The sequence below is a fragment of the Suillus fuscotomentosus genome (genome assembly GCF_016647785.1).
Source record: "Suillus fuscotomentosus strain FC203 chromosome Unknown F5891scaffold_47, whole genome shotgun sequence".
In the NCBI taxonomy this organism is placed as follows: domain Eukaryota; kingdom Fungi; phylum Basidiomycota; class Agaricomycetes; order Boletales; family Suillaceae; genus Suillus; species Suillus fuscotomentosus.
The window spans coordinates 33,985-57,756 of NW_024539559.1; the positions used below are offsets into that span (position 1 = coordinate 33,985).

The 23,772-nt window shown below is 47.4% G+C and overlaps 6 protein-coding genes across 6 annotated transcripts; 5 read left to right on the plus strand and 1 right to left on the minus strand.

Moving 5' to 3' along the window:
• Positions 1–4,224: 4,224 nt before the first annotated feature.
• On the plus strand, positions 4,225–4,668 carry F5891DRAFT_930541 (uncharacterized protein; the record flags this gene model as incomplete). Its single annotated transcript, XM_041373944.1, has 1 exon — positions 4,225–4,668. A coding segment is annotated over one exon (444 nt), but the record flags the coding sequence as incomplete, so codon positions are not given.
• Positions 4,669–6,757: 2,089 nt separating this feature from the next.
• Positions 6,758–10,863, plus strand: F5891DRAFT_1192000 (uncharacterized protein; the record flags this gene model as incomplete). Its single annotated transcript, XM_041367542.1, has 10 exons — positions 6,758–7,880; positions 7,930–8,099; positions 8,150–8,263; positions 8,312–8,376; positions 8,430–8,596; positions 8,649–8,897; positions 8,952–9,197; positions 9,228–9,638; positions 9,691–9,741; positions 9,809–10,863. 10 exons carry the CDS (start codon positions 6,758–6,760, stop codon positions 10,861–10,863), a joined length of 3,651 nt encoding a protein of 1,216 aa, XP_041222878.1.
• A 930-nt stretch (positions 10,864–11,793) lies between these two features.
• Positions 11,794–14,832, minus strand: F5891DRAFT_1280093 (uncharacterized protein). The gene is made up of 15 exons (XM_041370391.1): positions 14,730–14,832; positions 14,126–14,680; positions 13,956–14,076; positions 13,833–13,891; positions 13,702–13,771; positions 13,597–13,647; positions 13,342–13,532; positions 13,198–13,289; positions 12,969–13,148; positions 12,775–12,919; positions 12,701–12,714; positions 12,536–12,651; positions 12,403–12,482; positions 12,212–12,346; positions 11,794–12,155 (listed from the first exon to the last, which is right to left on the minus strand). The coding sequence occupies exons 2-15, from the start codon at positions 14,365–14,367 to the stop codon at positions 11,837–11,839; spliced, it is 1,815 nt and encodes a 604-aa protein (XP_041222879.1). The 5' UTR covers positions 14,368–14,680; positions 14,730–14,832; the 3' UTR covers positions 11,794–11,836.
• Positions 14,833–15,196: 364 nt separating this feature from the next.
• Positions 15,197–16,905, plus strand: F5891DRAFT_1048829 (kinase-like domain-containing protein; the record flags this gene model as incomplete). The annotated part of the gene is made up of 7 exons (XM_041362399.1): positions 15,197–15,312; positions 15,376–15,484; positions 15,543–15,605; positions 15,668–15,857; positions 15,983–16,020; positions 16,069–16,278; positions 16,331–16,905. 7 exons carry the CDS (start codon positions 15,197–15,199, stop codon positions 16,583–16,585), a joined length of 981 nt encoding a protein of 326 aa, XP_041222880.1. The 3' UTR covers positions 16,586–16,905.
• A 63-nt stretch (positions 16,906–16,968) lies between these two features.
• F5891DRAFT_1192003 (uncharacterized protein) lies at positions 16,969–20,533 on the plus strand (the record flags this gene model as incomplete). Its single annotated transcript, XM_041367543.1, has 9 exons — positions 16,969–17,007; positions 17,063–17,440; positions 17,490–17,925; positions 17,981–18,231; positions 18,297–18,530; positions 18,584–18,949; positions 19,017–20,003; positions 20,059–20,234; positions 20,329–20,533. 9 exons carry the CDS (start codon positions 16,969–16,971, stop codon positions 20,531–20,533), a joined length of 3,072 nt encoding a protein of 1,023 aa, XP_041222881.1.
• Positions 20,534–22,186: 1,653 nt separating this feature from the next.
• Positions 22,187–23,287, plus strand: F5891DRAFT_1149570 (kinase-like domain-containing protein; the record flags this gene model as incomplete). The annotated part of the gene is made up of 5 exons (XM_041365103.1): positions 22,187–22,426; positions 22,476–22,506; positions 22,560–22,597; positions 22,648–22,854; positions 22,904–23,287. The coding sequence occupies 5 exons, from the start codon at positions 22,187–22,189 to the stop codon at positions 23,132–23,134; spliced, it is 747 nt and encodes a 248-aa protein (XP_041222882.1). The 3' UTR covers positions 23,135–23,287.
• Positions 23,288–23,772: the final 485 nt, after the last annotated feature.

Here is a 23,772-nt window from a genome sequence, read left to right on the forward strand (position 1 = left end):
GCCTTGGCTTATCTGATGGCGAGGGGACTGAGCGGCTGTGGTCGCGGTTTGTTCGGTTGATTGGTGTAGAAAGGTCGTCATCAGTATGTTACATTATGTTCCATTTAACAACATACTAACTACCTTGAGTCATTCAGCGCCAACGCCGTCTGTGGTTAATCGACCGTCAAGCAACTGCAATAGGATCAGAAATGAAAGCAGACCTTGGAGACTGGATCAAACACCGTCTCAAGCGGGGCATCAATGCCCAGAGCTCTGCTGCCCTCGACATTATCAACCGCTGTGAAATGCCTGTGGAGGACCTACAGGCTCAGTGGGCTCACCAACGACAATCCCAGCTCTCGATTCGCACTCATGAGTTAGCTCATAATTCACACACAACGAGTACTTATGTTGGATGTTTCTAGATGCTCCTGCTCGTCTCAAGAAGGAGCTGGATACTGTTCTCGCTCTACAAGCTGACTTGGATGTGTCAGATCGAGCCCTGCAGACTACTAGGACTATGCTGGAGAAGGAGGCATCATCCGACGACACCTTCAATGTCCTCGCGAGCCTACAAAGGGGCCACGATCGTCTAATGACTAAAGTCGAAGCATTATACTCTTCTCTTAATGTTCAGGATAGATTCCCCGAGCTTGACGGAGTCAATCTTAACTTCGTCCAGGTCCTTCTTATGGCACGTGATCTTAAGATAAATATTCGAAAGCGTGCTATTGCCAGCTTTTTTGAATGGGATAAGCTTGATCGTGCTGTAGGTGGATCCCACCAAGCATTAGGTAACCCTTCATGTATGACCATTCCTCCATTCTAACCCTATTGTTCAGGGACAAAGCTTCATCAACACACTCGCAAAGCTATAGCAAAACGCCAACCTGCTCTCATGACGGCAATTAGAAAATTCAATTCTTACTGTGAGCGCTTAGAGTTGCTTTACAATCCTGCTTGGAATGTCCCGCTTCCTACTCCCCTCCCGACAAAATTAGCTGAACTACGTGGTGACCAGACGTTAATGCAAGATGTCTGGGTTACACCCTCGATTGGAAATGTACCCCGATGGTTGGAAGACTCAGACGTTAGGGACGGAATTCGTGCCCTTCTTAAACGCGACTGGTGCAGGGAGGAGCAAAAACGCTTAGGCATGGAGGCTGACAATTTGTGTCGCTTCTTTGAAGAAGAGCTGACAGCATTGGAGCTTTCGATTCGATTGTCCCAAAGTAAGTATGGTTCTCACTACTTAATCATTCAAGGTTTCATTGACGACATTCTTATTTATAGATGAGCGCTTCCTCGTTCCATTAGAACAGAGGCGCTCACATTTTCTCAAACTTAAGGTGCAATGGTCAAATGCACTAGCATCTTCGGTTCGGTTTAGCAGCCGTGCAAAAGAGGCACTAAACAAGGCTATAATCTACTCTGGAGGTACTCATGGTACCCCTCTTCATTTGGCGAGTGTGATGGTGCAGGATCCTGTTCCGGAGGATGAGCCACTACTGCCCGAGGCAGATGACCCCGTAGAGGTTGAGCCCGAGCAAGCTGCACTTGCTGACATTCTGGAGGGTCATAGTGCTGGAGCGGATTTCAATGAGGATCAAGACTTAGTGTCTAATGTTTGTGCTGACATGGTCTGGGATTGCCCTGAGGTACGTCAATATCGTTGATAGGCCAAATATCACTAATGTATTGGCAGGGTCTCCTAATTGATGACTTCTGCATCCCATCTCAAGACTTGCATGTCATTGTGCCTGGACGCATAGTAACTAGAACCACGTCATCAACTGGAGCCTTCCCCTCCCAAGTGTTCGAGCCGAGAGACATAGCTTTTCTCACTCATCCGACCGCATTCCTCAATGATGTGTGTATTAACGGTTGCGCTGTCCTTCTACAAATGGATATGCCAAATCCTGCTGTGGCTGTCTTCTCTACGCATGATCTTCCTCGCATCCGCTATAATGCAGCTGACGATATGCTCTGGTGCAATACATCACGGACGCGTTATTGGGAGAAAGATGTGTGGGTTCTTCCTATTCATAGACCATCTGATGTTGGGCATTGGGTTGTTTGTGTAATCTACTTGTCAAGAAAAGAGCTTCATCTCTTTGATAGTCTAGCTGAACGGAAACCATGGAAACAGGATGTCAAAGTCGGTTTCCTTCAACTTTCATCCAATGCTCATTTTGATAGATTTGCAGGATATCATGAAACTCATCTGTCGACTTCTGATGGTGGCACGTCAACGAAATAAGAACATTCACATTGACTTGGATAGATGGGTAGCTCGTCCATTGACTGTAAGTTCAATGACTTTTCTCTCCTCTTAGCCCTCCGTTTTTGATGATGCGCGCAGGTCAAACCTCTTCAGACTAATGGTTATGATTGTGGTGTATGGGTATTAGCGACAGTCATTGCTGTCCTACGTGGACGACAACTTATGCAACTCTGAGAGGATGAAATGAGTGATCTTCGATATTATCTACGATCTCGCATACTTTCTATACCACTATTCTAGCATGCATGTAGGTTCAAGCCAAGTTGAATTAGTGTAGTATGATGTCTAGACATATGGATTCTTCCCAGCAATTAGCAAGTCCTTCTCCGTTTGATACTTCACGATCATTCGTGCTACCCACTGGTGGTAGCATTCAGCCATGATCTTATGTCTTGCACATGCTTGAAAGCGGGAGACACAAGTATGAAGCTCATTCCAGCCTGAAATCAAACTCTTCTGCACCTCTCGAATCTCCTTGAGAACCCTGTCACTCTCTCCCATATTATACATGGCTGTGCGGTGTGCGCAAGATTCCCTTTCGACCTGCAAATGTCGTCCATGCATCACATCGACGAGATTACAAGTAAAACGCTCTTCCTCTGGTGAGTCAGGTGGATCGGGGAAATCGTAAGGAGGTGATTTGTCCCATTGCGAGAGGTCGGATTCGTCGATCAAGTTTGAACCAGCAAGGGATTGGTGAAAGAGATAAGAATGGGGCAGGGGGAGAGCCGCAAAATGAAACAAGGAGGATGTCAGAGGTGCTTCAGACAGGATCTTGAATGTACGAGGTCCACGTCAACCATGACACTTGGCGTAGGCACAAGCATTCTGAGCTTGCCTCGTCATTTTACCTCTGTAATAGTGAAAACTTGTGAATCAGACTTGGACAAGAGTTGTATAATGCTTACCGTTGTGACTGAGAATATGATTCTCTGTGTCGTTGTGAGGCATCTGCTTTCTCGTCTAATGTAAAGTACTTTGCTCGTCGGCCCATGATGATTGGGATAAGTAGATGAATTGTAAAAATGGTCCCTAACAAGATCACAGTTGTTGTGAAGTCCGTACTACTGGTACATTGTGCTGCATTGGAGAAATAGAATACCGCTGGCAATGATTGACTGTGGTGTTCTTGTTCAAAATTTGGTATTAATACAATGGGGCGCGCTGCTGGAGTTCATGAGGCTAGTTCAGACACCTTGAATGCTAGTGAATGCCCGTATGTTTGTCTTTTTAATTCAGTATGATGTATATATTCAAGCTCATTGGCTTACAGATGGTTTCCACCTTGCAGGAGGCTCCCAGTAGCCTCAATGCCAAGCCTCCAGGCAAACTCTGCGTCAAGGCTCATATGTGCCGTGTTACATGCACGTCACACCGCGTCACAACCACGGCAGGCTCGGCAGGACGACATCAAAGCTGCGCCCATGTCCTGATGCCCCATTTGGTAAGTCATGCTTTTCGGCGCTACCCTCATTTAATGCTTCTTCGAATTTATTACTCACATTCCAAAGATTTCTATGGCCTCTTTTGTGTGTTATCCATCAACTCTATCCACTCTCTTGTTTGTACTCTATCAGAACATGACTGCGACCATATTCAAGCCCTCGCACCTTGTCGATGCTGCTACGCAGACGGACGCCCATTCCTTTACAATTACTCACCTTGTAAGCCCCCCAGTCAGTTTCATATCCAGATTCTGCTAATCGCTTCTAGCTTGTAGATGCGGCAGTATTGACAGAGGACCCAGGAGTTAGTGAGGTTACTGCCAGTCTCCAAGTCAACGATGAATGGAAGGCCCTTGATGGTATTCCTTGTATTATAGGTGGCATAACGGTGCTTGCTGGTAAGTCTTGTGAGTTCACTTTTACACTAATTTTGACTTAATTTCAGCTTCTGTTGGTGGCACCCTGCGCGGGCGTGCCAAAAATGACTTCCCCTGGAAAAACCTGCCTAAAGAACTAGCACGGCTCGGATGTTGCCTTGTGAACTATCCGGAAGAGACTTTGATGCCTGGCGAGACTCGACCCACGCTCAATCGGAGCAAAGGCATCCACGATTTGACCTTCCGTCATCGTGATAATCTTGTCAACGCTCTCAAGACAGGTACCCTCACTATTCGAGCCATCACAAGCGATGTTGCCCGAGCACGCCTTATAACATCCAAAGACCCAATTATCATAGGCGAGGCACCCTCACATCGTTCAATTCACTCTCGCGGGCGACGTATGTTTGCTGACGGTGATATTGACCGCAAAGGGCCTCGCCGTCTCCCCTCACCTCCTGCTACACCATCTACTCATTCTGCTACACCATCTACTCACCCTGCTACACCTGCTACTGCACCTCCTCATTCTGCTACCCCTGCTACTCGTCGTCGTGTCCAAGTTTTTGTAGAGATATCGCGCCCACCGCTGCTGCCAGCTTCTAGAGCTGTGCACAAATCAGCACCCCCATACATCACTCACACCAAGGACCTCATTCCACCGATAACTTCTGTTGAGCCGCTTTCGTCTACCTCTGAATATGCCGAGGATTCTGATGATGAAAGTATCACTGTGGATGAGGAGCCGTATGTTAATAAGAGTGGTCGTCCTGCTAAGTGTCTCAGACGTTGATGGGTATAACTGCATAGATATCATGTTAGTATAATAATTGTTTTCGAAGTTGTACTTTAATTTCTGACATGCAATATCAAATCTCATTTGATATGCAAACTCGGTAGAAGTAGAGCTGATCACAGTGAAATTGACGGTCCAGCAGACAACAACATTTGAACCGCAGATAGGCTCGGAAAATGCGCGGAGGGCACCGGACGGGTCTTTGCACTGTCTACTACTATATCCCTACCTAGCTGTTTCTGCAGGTAACTTCAATCTCGCTTGGGCATTTGTCCAATAGTTTATGTTTATAAACCATACATTCTCTTCTAATCTACTACTGTACATACAAGTATGCACTACATAATCTAGTTGTCTTATGAACGGAGCGCTCAAGAGCTTTTCCAGCACACCTGTGACCATGAACGGAGCACATCGGTACCTGGTGCAGGGATTTGGTGAGTCTTGAGGGCCAGACAGAGACGGCACATACCTATAATCATGAACGGAGCGCTCATGAGCTTCTCCAGCGCACCTGTAACCATGAATGGAGCACGTTGGTACCTAGTGCAGAAATTTGGTGAGTCTCGAGGGCCAGGCAAAGATGGCACATACCTATCATCATGAACGGAGCGCTCATGAGCTTCTCCAATGCACCTGAACTTGGCAGTGTATTGAGGAGCCTACGAATAGGAACCAGGAGATCCATGGCCTCGACATAGCGCCCTGCATAAGAAAAGGTGAGCATACCTTCAAGAAATTCATACTAACAACACTCACCTCACTGATCTACACCACTAGCGAGACCCATCGTCCGGCCAATGAGTCTTGGATGTCAATTGTGCCAATTGTCAGTGGTCCAGGTCCAGGTGGAGCGCGATTGGCAATCGAGCCCAGGAAGCAAGCAAGCGCCGTGGTTGAGTCATCACGCGTCACATGTCACGTTTGCAGTCTCAAGCAAGGACTGCAAACGCCACTGGTGGAACCATCAATTTTTCGTAGGAAGTAGAGGTAAGTTCATCCTTTCATAGATAAGTTATCTTTAGTCATGACTCACAATATGACATTCATTTTCCAACCTCTCTGTAGCCTCTCTGTAGCCTCGCTGGCCTCCCCAAACACTCCCCTGCTTACTTCCTCACTCTTCAGCTATGACCAGCATCTAGCGTCACAATTACTGTTTCTGGCTACCCCTTCATTTTTGGTAACCACTTCGATTCGAAGTTTTGATATCCAACATTTGGGAGTCTAAATCATCAATTGTAAAGTAAGTCACCTGTACTTTTTAATGCTCATTTCAGCCTTTCTGACACGATGATACCACCAGTCCGAGTCTTCAGCTGCAAAGTAAGTCATTTGTGTTTCCTTATGCTCAACTCTATGTGTATCTGCATCTGTATTCGGTGCTGTACATCTTCACATCATCCTTAATATTCTTTCAGCCTTTCTGATATGATGGTACTACCAGCGGGTCTAGACCATATCTTCGGCTGCAATGTAGGTCGCTTGTGCTCAACCTTATCTGTATTCACATTACTAATGGGAACCTCTCTTCAGCCTCCTGAGGCTCCCCACACCCTCACTCACCCTCACTCACAAGCTTTTGCATCTCGGTCACTATCCGAATAAATTTAATGTCTTGTACGTTTGTTTAGCTTCTGTTCTACCGTTCCAATCTAACTTTTTTAGTCCAAATGAAACTATGGATCACTGTTGCACAGAGGGACCCGGTATCAGCTCAAACGAGCCGCATAAGTATCAGGGCTCCAGTGCTTTATTTTTGTGTCCCTTCCGAATTACCACCAGATTTTTTCTCTAGTATTTCGCATACAGGTCAGTAGGCATGCACTCACATTCTTCTTCTATGGACTATCATTGACTACATACTGCAGAAATGACTCAAGATGCCCCCGATAACCCACCATCTTCTCACTCGAGCTATGTGGGCCTATCTTCAGATACCTTCGATTACATGCAAGAACAGTTCGGTGGCGGTCGTCGATGTGCAACACCACCTGTCGAGCTTACTCCTTCACGACTCAGGAGTAAGCTGAAGGCCACAGCGCGTGATGTTGGCCTTGTCAAAGGTGCATCGATCCGCCGCCAGGCCTATGAAAACCTCACTGTGGGAGATCAAGATCCCACACCTGTGCAGTCTAGTACAACAGACTTCACGCATATGGTGGCAGACGGCACTTCGACAAATGAGACATCATCGCTAACGGGCCACGTGGCTAGTAGTCGACACGCATCGCCATTTCCGACTACACATGCTCCTGCGCAGCTCCAGGATATTTTTTACGGCTCTATGAGCCAGCAACCTGCGTGGATGGATCCCAACTCTTCTGACGCCTTCAGCATGATGGGGACTACATCTTTTTTACCTGGAGGATCACAACATCACCTCATCACACAGGACATGAACCGCTTAGCACCGCCCCCAAGTTTTAATTTCCCTACAAATTCATCAGGTCAAACAATGGCTTCTCGTGCATGTTCCCTAGAGCCTCATGCTACAGGCCAAACACCTTCAGGATTTACGCAGGATTTTTCAGGCGAAGTCGCACCATTCATCCTTCGGCCTGTTCCGTCATCATCACCTCAAGATCATGCGCCTCCCCTCCCAGCAACAAACATTATTCCACCAACACCATTTCAGACTAACACTTCCACCTCGACAAATTCCATTGGCGTGGTCACTACTTTTCATCAACGCTTTCCCGAAGAGCATGAGCCAGTGACCCATCAAGAGGGGAATACAGTCACCGGGCGTAGGTCCGCAGAACTGAACACAGCACTCGATGTAGGGTTTGCTGCAGTCGAGCGCTGCTTTCTCGATCTTTCTACATCTACTACACTTCCTGTTTCACAGTTAATTAACTTGTTCTTGAAGAGTCGTGGACGCACCGTGAATGGCACCAACTACTGGAACTTGTACGCCAACTACTTCAAGGAGCACATCAAGACAGAGCTTGCACGTATTGGCCGAGAGGCCCCAGCCGGAGGTGGCACACCTAGTGAGTACCATATTACGTCTTGTTGCACAGGAGCTTATATTTCTTACAGGTGCAACCGTGCATACTCAATGCTACGACAAATTCAAAGAGGCGTATCCTGAATCTTATCAAGACCTTCTGTTGATGCACAAGGAGGCGTTACTCCTTGGATCGTCTACCCAGACAATAGCTCAGCGGGGACAGGGATTCCAGAAGCATTATCGAAGAGTAATACAGATTGTATGTTATCTCACCCGAAGTTTCATCATCACCTCATATTGTTATCTTAGCTTGACTCTGCTTCCGCTAAGTGTGGCTTTGAAGCAGCCGTTGTCTTATGTGGCAAAGTGGTAAATGAAGATGGATCACTGGGTCACTCGTATAGTATGCCGGGTGCTGCAGGGGTAAGTTCTTTGTTGTCTAAATCCTTACATATACTTAGCAAGATGTAGTTCTGGCAGACACGATGCCGAGCCAGTGATGATGCCATCATCGGACATCTTAAAGCACACGTGTAGTAAGTATGACCATGACTACATTTATGCTACGACTGACACTGTCTCCAAACAGCAATAACACATCGTTAGCTACGGTGGATGAAGTGTTCCATGACGATACCCACAGCGACTCATTGACCCCCCGCTCGACTTCAAACAACGGTCGCGAGCAGTCTCAGGCTCCTGAAGGACGTGATGATGGTTTAAAGTGGGTTAAGCTCGAGCTGATCAAACAAGTCGGTATGTTTGAATGTTACTGGTCTTTTGGTTCATCTGACTAAATGTGCACTAGCCCAGCTTGGGGGCAAGTGTGCCTGGGACGAAAACTTCCCTTGGAAAGGCATGTCCAGCGCACTTGCTGATGCCAATATCTGCATTAGAGGGTATCCGGCTGACAGATGTCTCTTGCCTGGCGAAGCTCACAATGAGAACTCGAAGAACAAGGGTATTGGGGCGCTGACCCAGAGAGAAATCGTGGTGCTCGTGGAGGCATTGAAGTCAGGAACTATGCAAGTTGTCAAAGTTGACAAGGTACATCGAGGTAAGTTTTGATTACGTTGTTGTAAGAACATTATAATTCTAATATTATTTGTAGCATCTGTTATGGCCTCCGAAAGGCCGGTCATCACAGGCATAGCGCCTCCCTCTGACTGGCCACATGCCGGTGCTCGACGACTGTTTGTTAATGGTGACACAGACTACCATGGCCCAGCTCGTCTTAAGTCTAGCAATGCAGCTACCAAAGTCAAGAAGGCCGATAAAGCGACAAAAGCCCCACCACCACCTGATGATGATGACGACGACAGTTCAGATGATGACCATCCAGTGGTACCTGCTGTTCGTAAGTTCCGAAAAGCTAACATGCGAGTAGAAATCGCTGCACCACCACCAATACCACCCCCGTTTAAAGTTGTTGCACTACCACCCTCACGCCCATTCAAAATTGTTCCAAAGCCAGAACCGACTGCGGCACATGATGAGGTGATCGAACTTACTTCGGCCGGGGAGAATGTCGCCACAGAGCCTGACAGCGAGTATGAAGAAGCACGTGGAAAGAAGAGAAAACTGAAGTCTAGGAATACATCGCATGCATCAAAGAAGCCAGCCTCATCCAACGAGAAGGCTGACGTGTCAAAAGTGGGGAAGAAAGCTGCACATTCAAAGCAACCCAAAGTGCCTGCCTTACCAACCTCAACAACTTCTCCAACGAAGGGTGGCCCTCTGTCCCCATTGACAGTGGGGTCATCGAGTGTGGCGGCATCACCAGAGCCTAAGGCTGGGGGTGAGTACCCCCCTTTATTCTAACTTAACTCTAGTTGACTCAAGGTGTATAGCTGCAGCAGTAGCATCACGTCAGGATGGTCCTTCTAACGTGCGCACAAAGGGTAAGCCTTTTCTTTTCTAAATCAAATATTCTATCTATTGATCTACCCTCCATCATCTACCGTCTAGTAAAACCACGTCCAATCACCAGGGAATCCAAGGGTACAATGAAACATGCTCTTCGGATGGCATACAGCCACTCGGACGGATCTGAAGTGGATGAGGGTAAGAAGATGGATGTGGCTGTGAAGAGTGCTGTCTCCCCTGCTTTAGATAATGTTGCCGTGGAAACAGTACAGGAAGACTTGCCTTCAGAGGCTCAAACCACCAATCCCGTCGAGGAGGATCTTCACCATATCGTTCACGACCCTCATAACCCTCCAGATACCACACACCAAGCTCATGATGAGCTTCCTGTCCATCGTAACCCTCCCGAGGGTATCCAGCGAGGCTCCAATGAGGCTGTCCAGCGAGACCCTCATGAGGGTGACCCTATACATCACCCACGGGAACCTCAACGTGAGGTTGTCCCTCTCCGCAATCCTCACGAGCCTCGTCACAATGTCCTCCATGACCCTCGAGACATTCCCCATCACGCCCCTCGCGACATCTTGCGTGACCCTCGTCAGCCTCTTCGCAGTCATTCTCGTGAGCCATGGTACATGCACGAGGCTGTGCATCGTCGTGAAGTCCATCATCTGCGTGAAGATTCTCCAATAATTGAGCGTGACGCTCTCCACCCTCGCGATGCCTTCTATCACCATGACCTTCGCAATCCCCGTTATCCTAGTTTGCAACCTCACGACCGTTACGGATCCAATGAGCCTCATGCCAACAGTGACTTCACCACACGGGATAGCTCTCCAGCCTTGGAGGTATACCGTGATGACCATTATGCTCACGGTGAGCGTGAACGTACATACCCAGGTCGATACAGCCCAGTACTCGGTCCTGAATATGCTCATGAAAGCGGATATTCTCGACGTGATGATCTTGATGAGCGCCGGGCATTTGGTGGAGGAGCTTACCGTGAAAGCGGATACCCTCCAAGAAGAACTCGTCACCTGGATTCCAGATGGATGGATCGTCGTAATGCTCCATCTTTGGACTATGCTCATCATGAAGCTGTGCCCCGATCATTCAGTCGAGATCCAGTCGACTCTCCACGCCCTCCTTCATCTTAATTGACTTTCGATATGGCCGCACTTGTGTTTTTTAGCTCATTATGTTAGCTCATCTTCGTGCTTGCTTTGTTTTTTCGCAGTGATAGTTTGATGGTTTGCTCATTCCTGCACTTGTCCTGTCGTACTCTTGCCCCGTCGTACTCTTGCCCTGTCATACTCTTGCCCTGTCCCTCTCATACCCTACTTATGTTGCTATGGACCTTGTTGTTTTGACTTTGACAATATCAGTTTAGTGGCTCCAGCAGCTGCTCTTGTTTGCTTCAGAACAGGCTCAATATTGTTAAGAATGACCATAGTGGGGTGCGATATGTTTTATTAGAATAACATAAGTACAAACAATGAATATAATTTCAACGAAGAAAAACATGCGATGAGATAAGACGACATAGGCGTAAGTAGAAACACAGCGGATATGACAAAGAGGAAAACATAATGCATGTGCGAGGAGCACCAGAGGCTGCATATTATCTTGAGGGCAGTGGGATCCACTGGCACGATAACATGCTTGAGGGCTCTTCTAGGAGCACGGTGTGCCACGGACAACCAGAGCCAACCCTTCAACGAGGCCTACAAGGGTACTCCAGAGGATTTAGGGAGACTCTCTCAACGAGGCCTATGAGGGTACTGTGGCGACTCTGGAGGATTTGAGGGAGACCCTCCTAGGAGAGGGTTGTCTCAGAGATGTGTTATGTCCTACTATAAAACCGGGTCTGACAGACCATGGGAAGCACTAAAAAGTGCTGCCAAGGGTGCATTACAATGTTTTTGTCATGAATATTCATCACCAAGTATAACAGATTCCTGTCCCACTGAACCTGCAACCCACTACTAAGTTACACTTATGTAGCTCGAGTTCAAAGCTTAGTCAAATGTATACTTAGATGAGCACTGTGCACATATGTACACGTATTAGTGAACTAGGTACGTTTTGGAAACTACAAACCATTGTCATGTATGAAAGCCCGGTGACCGTCTACCACTCTTCCTCTACTTGCAAATCCACGTGCCCAATCTTCGTCCTCAGGTTCTGAACGTCTTCAGCCTTGATAGAATGATCCTTGATCAATCTAACTATCTTCTCCAATGCATCGTCCCCTCCGCCACGGGTGACAGATACACAGTGCGATTGAATTGCTGAGTGAACATCGCTTTTGCACGTCCCCTCATAACCTTTGATGGCAATTTTTATGACGTGACGAGAGATAGGCCCTGTCGGTGCTAGCAGGAACAAGATTTGCATGATACATGTTAAATCCACGATGTATGTCATGATCCGCCGCAAAACAATGTTTCTAGATCGGTCACCTTATAACCACCTTTCAGATAGAAACAGAACGCATTCACTCACGTCCGTTGATAGGTATCATAAACCCATTTAGTCAAGACCACCCCTGCGGCAATGGGTACGACGATTGGTAGAAGCGGGCCGGATAGCGATGACAAAATCGATGCAATTGTCGCGACCACGGAGAGGCCGAATTCACTGTCAAGATTTCTGTAAATTGAAAGCGTCTCGGAGTACAATAACTAACAACTCACAAGGCCTGTGCTGTGTGTGGAAGGTCGACCTTGTCTAGATCTTTTAGGATCAGTGCTTTGAACTGGTCACTGGACAAGTGCTTCGCAGAAACGTGTCAGCGGCCTGTGACATGAAATGGAATATATATCTCACACAATGAGGGTCGTTGAAGTTCCAAACGTCAATGATGTCCTTGTGAATCACAGACAAGCAGTCCAACATGGTAAAGCCGGTGAAGTTCATGCTCGAAGCGAGACCTCTCCAATATCCTAGAAAATTGGAAGTGGACAAGGCACCGAAGACTATGGCAAGACTAACTTTTCTCGCCGATGCTGTGGAGAGCAAAAACATGAAGTTAAGGCTTTTACCAAAATAGCAGTGGTCGTGCGTACGCAATTGATGCTTTAAGTTTAAGACCGATGTCTACTCGCTGGGCTATCATCATTGCTAATGCCGCTTCTGAGGCAACATATTTTTCGACGTTCGTGGTTGTAAGATCGACCAGTTGTCTTATGGTCCTCTCGTACTCTTCGTTCGCTATAATGGTATGTCAGCATCGGGGACTAGATAATTTAAACCCCTTTACTTGAAACAGTTGCGTGCAGGATGTCGCTCCCAGCTGCTTCCTTAAGCGGCTGGATACACAGTTTATCCAATGTATTAACTTTAAGGTCTTCGAGCGTGACTTCATCGCATGATTCACCAGCGTCGTACTCCAATTTGTCGACAAAGATGTCATGCTTGGTGAAGACAGCAATGAGCGGAACTAGATTTAAAATATGAGTTATGAAAAACAAAATGCAAACGCTGCGCACTATTGCCTAGTATTTCCTTCCTCAATTTGAGAAATTCCTCTACTCCGCTCTCAAGCAAGCGTCCATCGGCATGAGGTATCGAAAGGCAGAGCCTTCAAACAGTGTCAGTATGGCAGAGTGGCAGCGGAAGCCAGAAGACCGTACCATACCGCATGGATTTTGTTCTGTAATTTGGGCTCCTTGCGTCGGCGGTCAATGAAGTCTTTTGCGGTCTTAAAAATCATGCTATCGCCAGCTTCAAACCCTTGACTATCGTGGAGGACAAATCGTTCATTTTCTTCCGCGATGAATTCCCTTTCGATATCCGCTTCACCACGTTTGTGTTCAGAAATATGCTGTAAAGGACATGCGAACGTCAGCAACGGTCCCCACGCGACAGTAATCCATGGACTCAACTACTTCATTTATTCTGAATGCCTGCTGGATCAGTGATGACTTTCCGACGCCGGTCTACGAAGTGGATGCGTGAATCGTCTATGCTTGAAGATAATGACAGAGACGGACCTTCCCTATCACAAGTAGCCGAAATCTTGGGCAAATCTCTAGAATACTGCTGCTAGTCGACTGCAGCTGTCTGATATCATCAATCATGATCGGGTCAGGTTTCTTCTGAGATAAGAGACCACTATACTGACGACGTTGTGACAACAACAGACATCTTCCCCTCAGTCATCCTATACTCTATCACATCGAACTATAAGTGTTATGCAGTACAGCTGGAGGAAAATTGGTTCACCTCGTTGGCCGTCGTGACTCACTGCATTAGACAAGATATCTTTTCTGTCTAATGAAAACTTCTTGGTGGTCTTCCTCAGAAACGTGCCTATAGTATAGTATTGATAGTGTACAGACAAGGAAACCCGGTCAGTGGTCACCGCACTGTGTTACAATGTTCTAAACCAGTTTCTACAAAAATAAGTAGGCTCACATGGCGGGATCGAACTTCGCACTGAGGTCTTTGTCTTGTTCCGAACTGTGGCGAATCTCCTGTCGCTGTGAGTCCAACTTCAACTCGGCAAAATCGATTTTCTTCTTTGAGGTGTCATCAAAGCGGATGACAATACCTGGGAAAAAAAAATTAAGGGACAAATACACAACAAGTTGAAAATTCCTACTGGTGATGTGGAGATGAACAGAGGAAGCGACTATGGCAGGGGTATTCTCTGACATTTCCTCCGAGTCAATGAGATAACGGGTAAGGGGGGAATGATGATGGGAGAAAAAAAAGTAGTAGCGAGTTCGTATCAGCACATGTTTGCATGCTTGAGGCTTGAAGTCCTGCAAAATCTGAAAGCGCTTGATAGACTAATAATTTACCGTTCGTTCGGGACTTGGCACAACTCATGTGGTACATAGACCCGCATCCCAGGGTTCAGGTGTTCACTGCCTCGACCCCTGAATTCACACTAACGCCAGGAAATTGGTCGTCCGACTAGCATGAGGCAGCTGCATGTAAGTCTGTATGCACCATGATGCAGCGATGCTGAGAAAGATGTGATTCAAGGCGCTTACCACAATTAATAGGTGCATACCTGCCAAGATGGATGTTACATCATTACATATGTGATAACATTTGCGCCAGCCACGGGCGTCCGATTGAGGGCGGCCTATGATATGATGAGAATCGAAGATGATGATGGTCTTGTCTTACAAATTACATAAATGAACGTACATATGTAATAACATTTGCGCCAGCCTCGGGCGTGGGTGACGTTCGTATAGCCGCCGGATCTGGGATTGAAATCTCGTTTCGGGCAAGCGCCTCGCGCCCATATACTCAGGGGCCATTAGATAGAAGAACAGCAGGGTCCCGGGTCACCAACACAATAGGAATAAAAGGTCCAAAGCATCGGTGTGACGGGGATTCCAGTTCCCCTTACATGTACAGGGTCCTGGGATATACTGTTTTAAATTATCATAAGAGTCCCTACTGTAGGGCGGCTATGGGGATGCTATCCCAGCTGTCCGAATTAGACTCACTCACTAGCCACCTCTTCATATGTTGATCCTGGTATCCGCTCGGTTTCAAGCCTGGCTGAACAAGTGGGCAAGGAATATATACTCGTTGCTTGCCAGCCTTGGGCTTAGCTGGAAGTCGGCACAAATAAATAATGAGTTTGTTTTTTTATGCAAATTTATGTTTCGTGTAATTTTGACCAAGTGTCTACGGATCAATAGTCTGCTTGACCTCACTGAGCAAATAAGCAAGGAGTCATCCCGATACCCTGTCGCTCAAGGCAGTTTTGGGGACGTCTGGAAGTGCATACGTAAGCACCCTCGAATCACGGTAGCCTCCTTCAGGTTTGGACCTGTAAATATGCACTCATACTGTCTCCCTTTACCAGGTTGCAGTAAAGTGTCTGCGACTTGAAATTCCGAACGATAACTGCAAGACAAAAATTACCGAGGTTCGAATGGCACCACGCACCAGTAATACCACGTGCTTATTTGCTAATGCGTGACACTTCAGAGGCTCGAACACGACTTGCAGCGGAATACTAAGCTGAAACACGCCAATCTGTTACCTTTGTTGGGCATAACTCAAGGATTTGGTCCACTGCCTGCTATCGTCTCCCCATGGATGAACAAAGGCTCACTTACCATACTTCTGGAACGTGATTTCCAACAACTCACTCTCACTCGAATGCTTCAAATTGTGGGTCCTTCTTCGTGGTATGGCTCGTATCTTAATCTTTGACACTACAGCTCAAAGATGTCGCTTCAGCTATTGAGTACTGTATGCGGCAAACCTCAGTATTCGACGCAAAGCTAATGTGAATATTAGTGCACTCCGAAAACATAGTACACGGTGATCTCACCGGCGTGAGTACCACAGAGATCTCCTTCAAAACAATTATTGACGCGATCCAGAACAACATTCTCATCGATGAGAACGGCAAAGCCTTCGTGGCTGACCATGGAATTCTCATTTTTTGTGCCGAGCTCCATGGCACGTCATACATCAGAAGCAATGTGCGATGGGCTGCACCTGAAAACTTTCAAGTTCCGGAAGATGACGAGTCAATAAGCTCGCCCCAATTGGCATCAGACATCTATTCTTTCGCGTGCATCATGTTGCAGGTTTGTCGGTGGATCTTGACATCATGCGATGTAATTATCGATCTCTTTGTAGGTCTTCACAGGAAAGGTTCCGTATTCTGAATTTCGGAGTGACCATCAAGTTACCGTACAGATACTCAGAGGCCGAAAGCCTGCCCGACCAATGACTCCATCCATCGCTGATGCTTTATGGGATTTCATGCAGAAGTGCTGGCTTGATAAACTGGAACAAAGGCCTTCAGCCAACGAAGTCCTGACATTTATACAGGGACAGCTAGAAGAAAGCTCCTGTTCTCATGCGACTCGTGATGCCACGGCAGTTTCCTAGCTTTGTATGTCATATGCTCTATCTTGTGCTCTGTCCGACATCATGTTCGCGAGATTCCATACCTTGATATCTCTCACAGCTGCGATTTAAGCGTACAGCTATCATGTTAACATGCTCACAGATGTCCTCGACATCGCACCAGCTATTTTTCACAACGAATGTAGAATAGTAGATACACGATATGCTACACCAGCTTTGACTTATGCACATTACTAGTATTTAATCCTACTAGGGTACATACTAGTACTTAGTCATTATGAGCGCCGTCTGCACTGCAGAAACCTATGGTTCCTGATTACAACATGATTACTCAAATTAGCAGGATACGTTCCAGCGCTGGTTCAATTCCCCTTGACTAGTAGTCAACTTTCGTGTCAAGTTCGATGGTAAATACGACAGTCCAAGTTGTAGCTGCTACTGCGGTATGTTGGCCACTGTCGGATGTCGTAGTCGCCCTCAGTTACTAGACCCCTTCAGCTTCGCCAATTTGCATTTTTCGATGCTCACCCTGTGAAGGACGTCCATGACCTTGCTAACCCACCCGATATTTTCAAAAACGCCTCGGAAATCTCAACTGTCACCTCATCCAGTGCTGGGTTGCTCGTTGCGGATATTCACGGCAGTATACACACTCTAAACAAGGAGTTCGTATCGACAACGAGCTGGGTCGCACATGTGGGAGGACGAGTAATGCACATGGCAGAGAGGAGTGGTGTGTTGGTGACAATTGGGGAGGAGAGCGCAGTACGAGGTAGTTTGCTCAAGATTTGGGATCTTGGGAAGACGGACAAGAGAAACCAAGCACCAGTGTTACTGAAATCTGCCAAGGTCCAGCCTAGCAACAAGCCTCATCCAGTGAGTAACTCACTACGTTCAGCTTTCACTCGGTGAGCTTGTAATTCAGGTCTCTTGCTTTGCACTTTCTTCTGCACTGTCTTTCCTTGCCATCGGCTTGGCCGACGGGACGGTGCTACTTTACAGGCATCTGGACCAGTCGCTGTCTTCCACAACGTCCCTGACTGCACTGCCTAAGACACGGATCATTCATGAATCATCCCCTGAACCTATCACTGGCCTTGGTTTCCGAGAACTTCCGAGTCCCACTAATGCCGATGCTAAGGATAACAACTTGCACCTTTTCATTGTGACCACGAACACGGTACACTTGTACCACGTGTCTGGCAAAGGGAGTGGGGGATCTAGCGTGTTATTAGACGATATTGGATGTGGATTAGGATGTGCGGTGATGGATTGGCGCGCCGAGAAGATCGTGCTTGCGAGAGATGAGGCAGTATATGCGTATGGTTTACATGGGAGGGAGCCGCCATATGCTTATGAAGGTGAGCGGATCGGTACGAACTCAAGTACTGAGAGGTGATGTTACGTCTTTCACAGGCTACAAGTCGTCGATCCACACCCACCTTAACTATGTGATAGTCGTTTCACCACCCACAACAGCTACAACGACGTCATCTGCTACGCGAAAGCTTGCAGCGCAAGTGGCAGGTGGAGACGGTGATGCGTCGAGGGTGACTGTGTTTGACATGGAGAATAAGGTAGTTGGATATACCGGGGTGTTTGCGGAGGGTATCAGAGAGGTGATCTCGGAGTGGGGAAATATCTACATCCTCACAAATAATGGGCAGGTGCGTCCTAACGATGCTCAGAACTGTGGCTTGACTTTCAATCTGACGTCACTGCCCTTGTTCAGCTGACTCGCCTTGCCGAGAAATCCACCTCTGCAAAACTCTCCATGCTGTACGCAAAGGCTCTGTACCCACTTGCACTGAGTCTCGCGCAGACACAACACCTCGACGAGAGCTACGTGGCTGATATTCATCGTCAGCACGGTGACCACCTCTACACGAAAGGAGATTGGGATGGCGCGATGACGTGCTATCTGAAGACGACAGGTTGGGTGAAACCAAGCTATGTCGTTAGAAAAGTCAGTTATTTGTGTTTTTTTCCAACAAAATAGATCTGACGATGGTGGCGCAGTTCCTGGACGCTCAGCGCATTCACAACCTCGTTACCTATCTGCAAGAGCTACATGCCCTTGGTCTGGCAAACGCTGATCATACCACTCTTCTGCTTAATACCTACACCAAACTCAAAGATGTTGCACGCTTAGACAGCTTCATTAAAACAGAGTCTCGACGCTCTGGTGCGGCAGAGTCGAACGGCGACCTTCCATTTGACCTAGACACTGCTATCCGGGTGTGTAGGCAGGCAGGATACTTTGATCATGCCAGCTACCTTGCGAAGCGCTATAAGCGACACGAAGAATATTTGAGGGTCATGATTGAAGACGCTGGGAAGTATGGGGAAGCATTGATGTATTTGAGACACTTGGGAGCAGTCGCGGTAAGCCTTATCTTCGTTATTCGGTTTTGGTTTTTTTTTCCTGTATGAGGCTAATACATTTATATAGGCGGAAAGCAACCTCGCTAGGTATGGACGCGCTATGCTAGATAATCTTCCGGAGGAGACGACACAGCTTCTTATTGACCTTTGCACCATCTCTGGGCCCCTCATCATCCCTGAAGCAGAGGACACTACTCCACAACAGTCGAGCGCACCAGCAAACGCCCCATCTTACCTCTCGTACCTTGCCCTCTCCCGTACACCCGCGCCTGAAGACAAAGTTGAGGAATCCAATCTGGACAAAGAGGAGGACCTTACGGAACCTCAAACAACGCAGCCCAGCGCACCAACACTATCCAAAGAGAAACGACCTTCACCTACACTCTATTTCGCACATTTTGTTGATCATCCGTCATATTTTGTCCGTTTCCTAGAAAGCGTAGCCGCACGTCGGTGGGGACAATCACTTTCCTCTCTCCCATCTTCTCTTCTAGATACCAGTCTGGACAAAGACGAAGACCTAGAGAAGTACAATCAGGCAGCAGTTTGGAACACGTTGCTTGAGCTCTACCTTGACGGAGGCTCTCCAGAACAACAGGAAAAGGCACTCAAAGTTCTGACGAGCGACACTTTACCGTGCGATAAAACACATGCATTGATTCTTTGCAGCAGCTACAGCTATACCCGAGGTCTGGTCATACTTTGGGAGAAGCTGGGTATGTATGAAGACATTTTACGGTTTTGGATGGACAAGCACAACACATCGCCATCCGAGTCTTCTGCATCAGCAGAGGTCGTGCAGGCCCTCCTACGATATGGCCCAACACACCCGCACCTCTATGAGCTGGTGCTGCGCTTCTTAACAAGCACGCCGGAGCTGCTCACGCGGCACCAGGCGGACGTAGAGAAGATTTTGGAACACATCGAGAAGGAGCGGATAATACCTCCGCTTGGTGTAGTCCAGATACTGAGTAGGAATGGAGTAGCGAGCGTAGGCCTTGTTAAGGACTGGCTCATGGGACGCATCAAGGAAGCAAGGGAAGAAGTGCAAACTGTGATTTCTTTACATTTCTTTCTCATTTTCACGCTGATGATTTTTCGTGTGATAGGACCAGCAACTGATCAACTCATACCAGCTAGAAACGAATGCGAAGTTGAAGCAAGTGGCTGAACTAGAGGACCCCATGCATGCAAAGGTGTTTAGTGTGACGCGCTGTTCTCAGTGCAGCGGGCAGCTCGATCTCCCCAGCGTCCATTTCATGTGCAACCACTCGTATCACCAGCGGTACGTATTTTGCTTACTTATTAACTGTCCGAATTATTCCTTTCACCTCTTCTGGCTATCTCGTGATGTCAGTTCTAATGTACATTTCATATAGATGTCTTCTGGACCACGAGACAGAATGCCCGCTTTGCTTACGCCAACATGGGATCATCCAGGAGATTCGGAGGAATAACGAGAGGATGGCAGATCAACACGAGCTATTCCTCGCAGATGTGCAAGATAACGGGTTTAAAGTGCTTGCGGGTGGATTTGGTAAGGGGGTGCTAAATATGACTCGATTGGACGATGTTGCTGTATAACCTGTATTGCGCCGTGCTATACCTCTGCCACATGATCTGCATCTGTTACGGTATCAAATAGTAAGTTATCAAATACATTTCGTTAATAAGTTCGGGTTGATCCACAAGCGATGGGCATTTGCAGATTAGTTCGGTCCGACCCAACCATCGATTGCTCGTCCTTTTATACATGCAGTGGTTTCGTCTTCAGCCGGCAGACATTCCATGTCTCCTGATCCTTTGAACTTAAAGCGAAATCCCAGTCAAGTATGTGGATGTAGTTTGGCCCGTTTCCATGTCCATCCGACGATAGGACTCGGTCCTTGAGATCTGCATGGGGATCAGTGAATTGATCACACGCACCTAAAGCATGGTCCTTCCGAGATTAAACTTCTGGAAGAGAATACCGCCAACACATCACCGAACCACTATCCTTCGCATCTAGGGTGCCGTGTCTCTCGGCTCGAACTAATAGCAGAGAATCCACAATCGGCGAGGTCGAGATCCTTGACATCACCGTCAACAGAGCAGTTTTTTAATTGGGAGCTTATGAACTCTATACTTAGACGCGCACGCACATCACTCAAGTTTCCGTAGATGGTGGACCGTAAAGCTCAATATGATGCATACATTAGTAAGTCACCCTTATCGGATGGGTGGTCTAAAGCGTGGTCTTACAGTGGTCAGAAGAACAACACGAGTCATATAGGCGCCGCCTCGAGTTATTATCATAGAAGAGATAGATCCATTTATTTTAGGATGAGCGCATACTTCTCAGCGCTCGAAGTCATGATCAGACGACAGGCAGCGTTTGCTAACATTGAATTGGTTATCAAGATTCACATCCACCACAGGGTTGTCGCCGAAGTCGATGCATCGCGCATAGCTTGGGCTAAAATTTCGATTGGTAGTTCTATATCCCTGACCACGCCTCAGGAAATCTGATGAACTCGGTGTCTGCCTTTACTTGATGCGTTTATGAATAGGATAGGCGTTTATGTGGTGGAAGGTCAGCTCCAGCGTAGATTTCATTCAATCCCAGTTGCGGCTTTCCTGGTGCGCCTTCTGCAATTTCTATTCCCGGGAGCTATCAGTTGATCGCGATATCAACGGGAACCGTTGTAATCCTTGTGTATAAGACGAAAAACAATTGTTGCTGAGAAAGCACATCGACATCCTTTTGTGCCTGTGTTTTCCTATCGATATGTCGATTTTCACTCCTCTGAGGGCTCTTGCACGTCAAGTCCCTCTTTACCATGATCGACCCAGCTCACCCTCTCCATCTGACGTTACTCGGTTCTCTTCTGGTGAGCGGCAACCTTATTTAGGCCAGACCTCCTTTGAATATACCTCCGAAGACGGGGAAAGCGGGCGCGATTCCATCTCTGAAGGGGGCTCGCAACTTATTCATTTAATTCCGACCGCAACTACTCAGACATCAACGTGCAGTTTGTTCACTGTGGACACAAGCATTGCTACCGGGAAAACCAAATTTCCGACTGCTTCGGGTGGACTTGCAGATGTCTACAGATGCATATTGAACAGGGGCGCGAGTCCGGAAGAAGTATGCCACACGTCGATCATCCATGCTTACGCTCACCTAAGCTCAGGTTGCAGCCAAATCTCCACGGTATCCAAGTCTTACAGACGCCGTGGCAATTGCCAGAATAAATCATGTATGTTTGGGTAGTATCTGAAACCTCCGCGTGTCTGAACTTCTTTGGAACACAGAAACTTGAACGCGAAATCAAGATCTGGACCGGATTGAAACATCAGTATATATTGTGCCTGCTTGGCATCGCAACAGGTTTTGGTCCATTTCGAGCATTGGTTTCCCCCTGGATGCCGAACGGGACATTGAACTCCTATCTTCGTGAAAATACAACCCTTGCGAGGTTGGACAGGCTTCGCATTGTAAGTTTCTCTTTCGACGCCGATTACCGGAGCTTACTGTTTCTCAAAGCTTAAACAGATTACCGAGGGGCTCAAATATCGTAAGTAACATATTGGCTTGGAGACGACCGGCTTGACTGTATACTGCGGGCAGTCCACGACAATGACGTGATTCACGGCGATCTGACCAGTGTAGGTTTACCTACATTATACCTTTCGTGACCCACTGATCATTAGTATAGAAAAATGTCCTAATCGCTGTTGATGGATCCCCGCGCCTTGCAGACTTCGGTGTTTCGAATATCATGGTAGAATCTAATCCGGCATTCTCCTTCCACAATGGCGCAGTTTGTTGGGCAGCTCCAGAACTCCTCTTCCCGGAAGGTGAAACCGTGCCATGTGCCACCAAATCCAGTGATATATATGCTCTTGGGTGTATCATGCTTGAGGTCAGTGCCTCATTTACGTTTTTTTATGACGCTAACACGGTATTCGCAGGTATTATACAGCAAAACACCCTACTGGTGGATTAGCCAGAATGCCGTGCAAGTTGTGTCATCAAAGTACAAAGGCCAAGAGCCCATAAATAACACCATGCAAATTCAAGCACGTCATCTGGATTTCTTGCGGCGGTGCTGGTCAATCAATAGTGAGAGTCGTCCATCAGTGGAGGAGGTACTGGGCTTTCTCGCTGAGAAAGCTATGTCTGACTGGGTCTCATCTACATAATATCGCTGTTCGGAACTGGTTCATTCTCGTCTTTTTTATTCTAGCTGCCTCATGTTGAGAGCCGATGTGTCCGAGGGAAGTAAGGCCGAGAGAGAGAGAGCTGAGAAAGGAAAGGACGATACGGCCGAAGAATAGAGCACATCGAGTGCGAGCGTCTCCAAACGGAGAACGTCGACGACGTGTCAACGTCGGCAATCTTTTCGTTCTTTAAGTATATATTTTTCATCAAAGCTATTGCTGGCAGACTCACCGTATAAGAGGACGCTGTTTTCGTCGAAACGTCTCAGATTCGAAACGAATACTGAGACGTAAGTACAAGTCCCACTGTAACGTTCGAGCGCAAGCGCTGACGTACATCTAGTCGTACCTTTGTTCTAGGTACAAACAATTGTTAATAGAGATTCGAAACGAATACTGAGACTCGTACCTTTGTTCTAGCGTGTCGTAAAACCTCCCGCGTGTATCGTTCCTCCACAGGTTATGAGCCCTGTCTCCTCCATGGACTTGTCGACTCCCAGCACCAATTCAAACCTTTTTAACATCCCGAAGCTCGCCGAAGATGGCTCGAACTGGATAACCTACAAGGAAAGGACGTTAACGGCTATAGGTGCACGAGGACTTACGAGATATACCGATGG